The 10,769-nt window shown below is 42.2% G+C and overlaps 1 protein-coding gene across 1 annotated transcript in view; it reads right to left on the bottom strand.

The window, feature by feature from the left end:
- Positions 1-552: 552 nt before the first annotated feature.
- The window catches only part of LOC138551477 (zinc finger protein 84-like), a 146,687-nt gene continuing 136,470 nt past the window's right edge, over positions 553-10,769 (bottom strand). The window contains exon 3 of the mRNA XM_069642489.1: positions 553-5,455. Within this exon, the coding sequence (XP_069498590.1) occupies positions 3,323-4,906 (1,584 nt within the window). The 5' untranslated portion in view covers positions 4,907-5,455 and the 3' untranslated portion in view covers positions 553-3,322. The remainder of the gene's footprint in view (positions 5,456-10,769) is intronic.

Here is a 10,769-nt window from a genome sequence, read left to right as displayed (position 1 = left end):
CGCATATTACACCCTGTGGGTTTGTTGGCTGTAATAAACCGCAGTAACACCTTGCTACTTGTGTGGACCTCGAGTTCTTTGGGACAAGGGAAGAAGTTAGGCCTTCCACGAGCCGGGTGTCCGCAGACTACTAGCACAGCTCTGCCTGCCTGGGGGTCCCCCCCTAACACTGGCCTTTTGGGTTTTATTTGTGAATTTTGAAGCCGTTGTGGAGATGGAGCCCGCTTAAGGGTTCTAATGTGATAGTGAGGAGATTTTAGTGTTGCTATTTTATGTATATACTGTTTTTTCTGGTTCCAATGTGATTTTATGTGAAGTAAATGTCAAGGACTGGAAATATAATATATTAGTGTGTGTATGTTTGTATTAAGGTTTTTATAAACAATACATACAATAAATAATAAAACTGAAATGGAGACAGTCTCCCCACTAATTAAACAAATGAATCGCCTCTGATCCAGGAAGCAGTTTACACAAAAGTGAAGCCATGAAAAAGAGAGTGAATTAACATAAAAACGGGAGGGACAAGCCATTTATTTATAACTTTAATACATAATGACATTTTATCAAAAGTTCAATATTCTTATAATCAGCTTTTCATTCAGTTTATGACCTTAGGTCAGTAGAGTTTAATGTAGACATGCCAGCGTATCCGGTGTACATTTCATTTGGTAAACATTTGTGTACACTATTCCTTCTTGGAATTTAGAGAGAACGGCTAGGATATCATTATGTCTAAAAACCCTTTCAATTAAGGCAGAAATGTACCATTTCATTTGCAAATGTACACATGTTATATTGCCTCACGGCGCAGTGAAGATTAAAATTAATTTCCATATCATTTAATGCAACACTTGACATCTTCTCCATGCCCTTCACAACAAACCAATTTCATAAAAAGTAGTGCTTTAAAAGTGGACATACATCCTCCCTTATGAAATAGTTTCCTGGCCTATGGTCGGCACATGGAGGTACAATATACTAATCATAAGTGCTGTAATAAAGACAGGAAATAGGGATGGAGGGGACCCTGCAATTTGCTGGAAAAGGAGAAACACTGCAGTGTTCCGCTAGAAGAGCATCCAGGTGGGGCATGCATGCCTTGCACATTCTGACTTCCGGAGTACTGTTGGAGATTCCAGGCAGTGTTCCGTTTGAAGGGCATGCCAGGTGGGCATGCATGCCTTGCACATTCTGACTTCCGGAGTAATGTTGGAGATTCCAGGCAGTGTTCCGCTAGAAGGGCATCCAGTTGGGGCATGCATGTCTTGCACATTCTGACTTCCAAGGTAATGTTGGAGATTCCAGGCAGTGTTTCCGCTAGAAGGGCATTCCAGGTGGGGCATGCATGTCTTGCACATTCTGACTTCCAAGGTAATGTTGGAGATTCCAGGCAGTGTTTCCGCTAGAAGGGCATCCAGGTGGGGCGTGCATGTCTTGCACATTATGACTTCCGGAGTAATGTTGGAGATTGCAGGCAGTGTTCCGCTAGAAGGGGATCCAGGTGGGGCATGCATGTCTTGCACATTCTGACTTCCGGAGTGATGTTGGAGATTCCAGGCAGTGTTCCACTAGAAGGGCAACCAGGTGGGGCATGCATGCCTTGCACATTATGACTTCTGGAGTAATGTTGGAGATTCCAGGCAGTGTTCCGCTAGAAGGGCATTCCAGGTGGGGCACGCATGTCTTGCACATTCTGACTTCCGCAGTAATGTTAGGGATTCCAGGTTTCCCCCTTGATGAACAGTGCCTTTCCACATGTATTGTGCCAAGCTTAGTCAAATCAGCGATGTGAGAATACATCTTCCTCCAATGGTATTAAAGAGGGCTCCACATAATCTGAATTTGGAAAACGATACTCCATATGTTTTGAAGTTGACATTAAAACTACTTTATGAGCATGTACAAATGTAACTCATTCCCATTTTTTTTAACTTAAATAGAAAAGTACTGCAACTAAAACAGTCCTCTGCAATTCACACTTGTTTGCACACTGCAATGAAGGTAAAGTTATATGTGGCCAGTTCACCATTTGACTGGAAAGTAGTTATCAGCTGCGTTCTTTTATATAAAAAAATAATAATAATTTGATATGGCATTTGTTCACCCAGAGGTTTATGGGTTTGGACAGCAAGCAACCATTATTAAGAGAATAGAGCAAAAATGAAGCAACGTATCTGATGGTCACATGATCTGGTTGGTGTGCAATCTTAGACCAAGGGCATTCCAGATATATGGAGTGAAAATCAAAACGGCTATTCTACCTGGCTATTTCTGAAACAAGAGATTTAGAACTTAAAATACACTGCCATTCACTGTTTTTGGGGACACGTGAGTGCTTAGTCAGTATGGACACCTAACTAATATACCAGTGTTGCCAGGGTTGAGATTAGCCAGCGAGATCATATTCACCTGCTCATGGTTGACAGACAGCTCTGAACATTTAATGAAGCTTTTGCTGATCTCCAAACTAATCCTCAGAGGATAAGAGTGTTCTGACAGTAGAATCTCAAGCTGGAGTAGATTAGTCTGGCGCCATGGAATAAAACATACAATTTTAGGACTAGGGGTTAAGAACCACTACCCATAACCTGCAGAACCCGGTAATGCCACATCTTCTAAGCAGAGACTTTTATATCAAATGAGGTATCATAGATGCTTATGGTATATTAGCCTGGAATTATTGTAAAAGTAGTAGGTGGAGTCTCTGATGCAGGCATCCCTTAGACTAAGCAAGATCTAGTGGGCAATGGTGTCAAGGGCACCTGATAGTTCCAAGAGAATACTAATAGATTGCCACATTCACTGATGCGGTTTCTCATGTGTATATGTTCTGTAACACCGAGTATAGAATGATTATCTAGTGCTAGGCAGCCCCTTGGTAATGAATTTGCAGAACAGTACCCCCCCGTATATCCAATGAGGGTCTATAGCTGCCTCAGGGTCTCGGGCAAAGCGTTTCATTGAATGGGTATCATAACACAGAGGGTACAGTCTCCCTTCAGAATATTCCAGAAGGGATGCATTTGAAATAAATGATTCAACTAATCATAACCAGCCACTATTTATGTGCCAAAGGAAACTGTTAAGAGCTTTGGTGACAAGATCTCCACAGTTTTAATCAATAGACATGCTAACCTCAGCATCATTGAAGTGTTCCCTCCACTCTAAGGCTTCAATTGCAACAGAGATTTCTCCACATGCATGTCCTCTCTCATGGCAGATAAGAACATCCTGTGCAGTGTAGTATTTTCCACATTCACTATCCTGAAATAAACCCTTGCATGCATGGTTTATCTGGTGCCCATTTAGGTTGTTGATCTCACTGATCAGCTTTATCACCTGTGTGTGTTCTTTGGTGACAAATAAGATCCCTGTTCAGAATGAAACTCTTACCACATTCAGTGCAGTCATGAGGCTTCTCGCCTGTGTGTATTCGCAGGTGACGAATAAGAGACCCCTTCAGAAAAAAGCTCTTACCACATTCAGTGCACTTATGAGGTTTCTCACCTGTGTGTGAGAACTGATGGTAAATGAGACCATCCTGCCGACAGAACCTTTCTCCACATTCAGTGCACTCATGAGGCTTCTCGCCTGTGTGTATTCGCAGGTGACGAATAAGAGACCCCTTCAGAAAAAAGCTCTTACCACATTCAGTGCACTCATGAGGCTTCTCGCCTGTGTGTATTCGCAGGTGACGAATAAGAGACCCCTTCAGAAAAAAGCTCTTACCACATTCAGTACACTGATGAGGTTTCTCGCCTGTATGTGAGAACTGATGGTAAATAAGACCTCTCTTTTGACTGAAAGCTTTCCCACATTCAGTGCATTGATAAGGTTTCTCGCCTGTATGTGTTCTCTGGTGACGAATAAGACTTCCCTTATTAAAGAAACTCTTACCACATTCAGTGCACTTATGAGGTTTCTCACCTGTGTGTGAGAACTGATGGTAAATGAGACCTCCCTTTTGACTGAAAGCTTTCCCACATTCAGTGCATTGATTAGGTTTCTCACCTGCATGTGTTCTCTGGTGACGAATAAGACTTCCCTTATTAAAGAAACTCTTACCACATTCAGTGCACTTATGAGGTTTCTCACCTGTGTGTGAGAACTGATGGTAAATGAGACCATCCTGCCGACAGAACCTTTCTCCACATTCAGTGCACACATGAGGTTTCTCACCTGTGTGTATTCGCAGGTGACAAATAAGAGATCCCTTCAGAATAAAGCTCTTCCCGCATTCTGTACACTGATGAGGTTTCTCGCCTGTATGTGAGAACTGATGGTAAATAAGACCTCCCTTTTGACTGAAAGCTTTCCCACATGCAGTGCATTGATAAGGTTTCTCACCTGTATGTTTCTTCTGGTGGAGAGTAAGATGTCCCTTCAATAAGAAGCTCTTCCCACATTCAGTGCACTCATGAGGTTTCTCACCTGTATGTGAGAACTGATGGTAAATAAGACCTCCCTTGTGACTGAAAGCTTTCCCACATTCAGTGCACTCATGAGGTTTCTCACCTGTATGCGTTCTTTGGTGCTGAGTAAGATTCCCCTTCTGAGCAAACCATTTCCCACATTCAGTGCACTCATGAGGTTTCTCACCTGTATGTGTTCGCTGGTGGATAGTAAGCTCTCTCTTCTGAGCAAACCATTTCCCACATTCAGTGCACGCATGAGGATTCTCACCTGTATGTGTTCTTTGGTGCCGAATAAGAGACCCCTTCATAGCAAACCATTTCCCACATTCAGTGCACTCATGAGGTTTCTCATCTGAATGTGTCCTCTGGGGGGAAATGAGCATATCTTTATTCCCAAATTCAGTGCATTGATAAGGTTTATCACTGATGTTCTCACATGGGTAATGAGTATATTCATTAGGTGACCCCTTGTCAGACATCCTGTTCATTGATAAGGTTCATCACCAGTTTATTTTGTCAGGTTGACTCGTTCCACTGAACCTTTTCCCAGATTCACAGTGCAGATGAGCTTTCCCATGTGTGGATCTTTTCTAGTGACAGAAAGATGTTTCTTCTAGCTGAAGATTTTTAAATATTCAGTGCATGGATACTGTCCGACCATTTACAAGTGCTTTGCAAAATATCAATATTACATTCAGAACGTATATAAAATAGCACTTGCTTGTGTTCTCTCAGAAATAGGCAAGATAAAAAGTCTGGTCTTACTGCACATCAAGCAATGTTGCAATCATTGCTCTGTAATGCTGGATATGTAGTGTAGCTCTGTGTTGCTGGATGCTACCACACGTGTGCTAAATGGATGAAACCCATCATGTATTCTATAGGCTTCTCAATCTTCTCAATCTCAAAGAAATTTGGACCACAAACGTGACTGCTTCTAAGATGTTAGGAACTTGCACATTGTATCAATGAAGTGTCGCACTGCATTAGTTCAGAGAATTTAACAATCTTGTTGTGTTTTTTGGGACCTCAATCACCTATTGAAGAAAAAGGAGAAACACATTATTAGTTTCAGCATGTTCACAGTCGGAGGCATCACTAACGGGCCGACTGGGTCTCAGTAGTTACAATATATTAAGAAGCAGTTATATAATTCTTCAAGTACACAAATATAACATTAGTAGCTTCCTGTTGTGGCATTTTTCTGCTTACTAATCACTAGGAATAAACTGCTCTTATTTCCAAATAGTTATTTAGGCATTGATAAGTGTGGGTATTCTAGTATAAATATTGCCTTTTGTTTAATAACAGTAGATTTTAGCTGTTCAGTTATCACGCCCACTGTTTATTAAAGGGTTTCAGTTTCCAAATATTGCAGTGCTTACAACAAATCCATTGTTCGCAGTCATCCTCTGGTGTTCAAATGCATCAATTTTGTTTATTTCTAAATCCACAATTGGTCCTTCTTACATCATCTTTTCCTAATAAAATGGTTGCTTTCTTTTTAATCTAGTCTTTAATAATCCTCATCCTCTTTTAGTTTGTTTTTTAAAAGTTCTTATCCTCAATAAACCTTGACATGCGTTTCACCACTATTTTGGCTTCTATGAAGGCCATGTATGTTACGAATGGAAAGGACATTTTTATGTCAGCTATGTAAAATGGGGAGTACACCCCCACACTTATCAATGCCTAGCTCTCAGTAGTAGTGATGTGCATTACTTAATTACTCACTAAGTAATTATTAAGACTTTGAAGTGTCTTCTTTTGGGGAAAGGCACCCCAATAGCTGTCAGAGTAGTGTTTCTCGAATGATAAAATGTAATAGAGGTGATATGCGATTCATTTTTATATAGAACCGTTCAGTAGCCAAAAGAATGTAAAAAAACAAATCATATAGCCTGGGTGAAGAAAACATTTCATGTGGATATTTTAATCATCAGGGCAATGCATATATTGTTCTACCATTTTATTTCTTCAGTAATGTACATGAAAGCTCCCAATTTCCCAACACAAACGATGAGGGCAGGTGTTTGACAGTAGGTGAGCAGACACTAGGTGATCAGTTTCATCACCAATCAGACACCTTGTTTGACCAGTCTATTATGTCATTAGTGATTACCTCCTCGTTACCTTTGGGCAAATGTATATTGCCCCAAACACAAATGTATAACCAACAGCACTATTGAAGAATAAGAGGGCTGTATTGAGATTTATAGAGAAAACATCAGTTTCTTCCGACAGTGAGAATAGCAGTATTGACTTTAAACCCAAATAAACTCCAAACAGATCATTCTCCCCCAGAATTGACAGAATGATCAAGCTTGTATCAGACTGATACACTGACATGTTTGGCAATGAGGCAAAGTGTTTCAGAGATCCCTCCCCACCAAATTCCAAATATCGTCCCATTTCCATTCCTAATAATTTATACAAATGCCCTATTGCCATGCACTATAGTTAATTTGCAAAAGGGTGCCACTTGTATTGCCTGTTCAATATATCACAGCGTAGCTTTTAGTATGGGGGTTGGAACTCAGCTGTATTGTTAACGGTGGAGGGCGTCTGGAGGGCTCCTGTGGCAGTACTCAGGGAGGTCGTCAGCAACTACGGGCTCTCTTCGATTCAGCAGCACTTTGCGGTTTCAGCGCTTCGCAAGCAGCACTGATGCAGAACAATTCTCTGGTTGGACGTTCCTTGCTCCCTAGGTCCTGGACTCTGGAGAGGTGCCCTGGATCGGGATTTCCTGCTTCTGGGGTGTCCTTAGGAGGCTCCAGGAGCTTTTGGCCAGATTAGTTCTACAGCAGACGTTGCACTTCACTATGGAAACTCAGCCCCGGGCATTGGGCTTCCGCAACAATGGAGAGTCACAGCAAGTCGAGGATTGCACCAAAGTCGAGTTCGTCTCGGGGTTGGAAGAAGTCATCCCTTCCGGAGCTTCTCTGTCGATTCGAGAAAGGAGGTCAGCACAGCAGTAGGGCTTCACCGGTACTTCGAGGTCCAGGAGGTTGCAGCGGGCTTCTCTTGACGGTTTCTTCGTCGGATGTTTCTTCCAGTGGTCGACTGCCTCTAGTCCCAAAACTCTCGCTTTGTAAGCAAATGTTCCCATTCATGTACAGCCTAGGCTGTCAATCACACAGCAGGGTTTCCAGCCAGCCAATCAGGACTGGTTTCTTTCAGGAATTCCTAGAGACAAAGAACAGGGGACTTTCGGGAACCTCCCTCACTTCCAGCCCTTCCAGACACACTGGAGCCAGGGGCGGGCTACAGGGCTGAAGCCCGCCAAAGGCAAAACACAAAAATCTATCTCTGTCTCCATGCACAGAGTAAAAGCCAAGAAAAGACCTCCCAAACAGAAAATGGTGAAACAAGAAGACAGGCCATTTTGACAAAATGGACATCCATGGGTACTGTACTGCAGCCGAGGGTTCAGCTTGCGGTAAAAAAGGACACTGGTAGTAAAAATAAAACCACTGCCACCATCCATTTAAAGTAGTGAGGGTAACAAAAAATGTTACATGAGAAAGTACTGGACTGGAGAAACTGCAGTCTTGGTCAACCTGTGGTGAGTCAAAAGTAAGTTTGCTGAATATGATGTGTGTTGTCAGCAAGATAGATGTCCAAATATCGTGACTGCCCAATATTAATTGTAAAATGTATCTTTTGGGGTTGGATTATCCAAGTTGCACTGATGGGACATTACTAACTGAAAGCCCCCACCAGGCAGCTTTAATTATATACACAATGTGTGCCCTTTTCTAAGAGCTTTAAAGTGAGTTATCCATAAAGCTTCCTTTTCAGGTAAGCTCTTTGACACCATGGATAATAATAATAATGATAAGTCATTTATATAGTGCCTTAATCCGAAGCGCTCTACAGAGCACATATTTACATACAATATCACCCAACCGAAATTGGTACTCATTTATCGACCTCGGAAGGATGAAAGGCTGAGTTGGCCATGCCGGGGTTCAAACCTGAGACCTGCAGATCGCAGCAGCGAGTGCTCAACCCACTGAGCTATATTACCGGCTTACATTTGATCTGAAAAGAAAGGGTGTGCCTTCATATTTCTAGTCAAATGTTCTCAACATTATACATGAGAGCAGGCTGGGATTTGGTGACATGCTATGTATACCCAAGAGGCCTCCTATCACAGCCTCTCTCAGTGTGCTTCTTAGTGCTGAAGGTGCAGTGTGTAAAACAGGAGATTTTAAGTGCTGCCATTATTATTCATTCAGGGACATTCAGTTTTCCGTTTAGAATGCAGAAAATACAGCTACAATATTATTTTGGCTTAACATGTTTCCATAAGAATGATATAGTGTCAGGTTTGTTTCTATGCCATTTGTGTAATCTCTACAAGACAATACCTAGAGCTTGGAAGGTAAGTGGTCAAGTGTCTAAATTGCAATGTTTGTTATAATTGCTGCTTTATTATACTGCAGTATGTGATCCTGAGCAAATAATGTATTCTTGTTTTAACATGCAATGATTGGAGTCCTTCAACAGATTTGGAAAAAAAACATTTATTATGGGGAAGATTAAATTATTTGAGAACAAAATGGTGTTGCAACGTTCCTCAGTGATTGGCAACTGAAGATGGCCTGGAATTGTATTATTGCGATACTGGCCTCTCTGTCCAATGCTACTGAGAACAATATGACAAATTACCATCATGGTAGTCTATGTTCTCGTACTCCATCCTTCACAACTGGTTGAGACAGCCTGTATCTGCAGGCTGGAAGGAAAAAACTGGCTGCAAAATATAGCACTTGCTTGCAAAGTCCTGGAATCCTTTCACGTGCATTTGTCCATCCTTTTGCAGCTCTCCACTGCCGCCCCTCCCTCATCTGCGTAACCAACCGTCACGTGTAGTTTCACAATGATTTCCCCCCTATGCATAGTGCAGTTGTGCAAAGTATATGCTGTCTTGGGGATGCTTGGGTGGGCCATGTGAAGGAGTGAGAGCAAGGACTAAGAGAACCTGAATCACCAGGAAGATATGTTTTTATTTCTTCGACGTCCTGCTCTCCCTCCTTCCCAACTGGTTGGGACCAGATTAGAAATCCTTTGAAACTGGAAGGGTGAGGAGACAGCATTTACTTAAATTCAAGCAAAAAGGTTGCAAAACACCTACTGGCTAAAATAAGCATATTTTCTAGAGGATGCATAAAACGAGTAGTGCTTGCAATATGTAAGAGGCAGGGCTCTCAAAATCTACTAGCCCACTAGCAATGGCGAGTAGTTATTATGATGGGAAAGTACCATTTGCATGATACTCGACTTTGCTGGCAAGTAGGGGGATGTTAGCAACTTATTTTTCAATTACTGCAAACACACTTTGTTTGCAGTAAATGGCAAATATGGGTTTCACTGGGTATGCTTGACAGCAATGCAGCAAATATGAAGTGTGATTATGGCGACATGCACCATTATACAAAAAGCACAGGTAAATATGTTGTCACAAGTCACCTTGAGGCAAGTGCATTTCTCTTACGTTGAGTATGTAAACTAAGTAGCTCGCCCTGCAGGTCCAGCAGGATCTTTAAGAATTTGCAAGGCCTGAGAGGAGTATCCCAAGTTGCCACTGTACAGATCTATAAAATAAGGTAATGGGCCTCATTAGGAGGCTGGTGGTAGCCGTGCCTGTAAAACAGGCATGGCTGTTACCGGTATGTTTATTTTCCAGCGCCAATGAATCAGCAATTACCGGGTCATTACGGCCCTGCCGAACCCAGTAATTGCCCATTCCTGGGCACCGGAATATATTATTCCCCATTCCCATTTGAGCCCCATAGGTCTCAATGGGAATAGGGAAGCCGAATGCACCGGCACCGTCATAAACAGTGCAGGTGCATCCGACATGCCATGCCATGCCCTGCCCTGCCCTGCTCGCAAAGGCACCCACGAGCAGAACTTGTAGTTTGCCAGTCCGGGAACTACGGTACCGAAAAGCTTACCAATACTGTAGTTCCCAGACCAGGAACCTTATAGTGAGGCCCAATGTCTTACAAAGGCCACGGATGCTGCCTTGCCTCTAATAATGTTGGCTCAAAGTCTGAGGCGCAGTCAGTCCTCTCAAGTCTTAAGCTTTTTGTAGTATATTTCTGTCCTGCTCTGAATGGAATGTTGGGTGTGTGGCTAAGAGACTGAGAGTACTCTGCTCTTCACAAAAAGCCTAAAGAAGAAAGGGGAATTAATCTCCCATTATTATTAAATTTGTAATTGGTATACATAAAATGTACCTTGAAGAACGGTTAAATTAAAAACCGTCAATATATGTTGTTACAGGTAAATACAGATTGACTAAAGTGTATTGAAGAATCACGGATGAATCGAAGCCTAGAA

The sequence above is a fragment of the Ambystoma mexicanum genome, chromosome 1q (assembly GCF_040938575.1).
Source record: "Ambystoma mexicanum isolate Mex_15411 chromosome 1q, UKY_AmexF1_1, whole genome shotgun sequence".
Classification (NCBI taxonomy): Eukaryota; Metazoa; Chordata; class Amphibia; order Caudata; family Ambystomatidae; genus Ambystoma; species Ambystoma mexicanum.
Note: the sequence above shows the minus strand (reverse complement) of the source record. Positions and strands in the feature narration are given on the sequence as shown.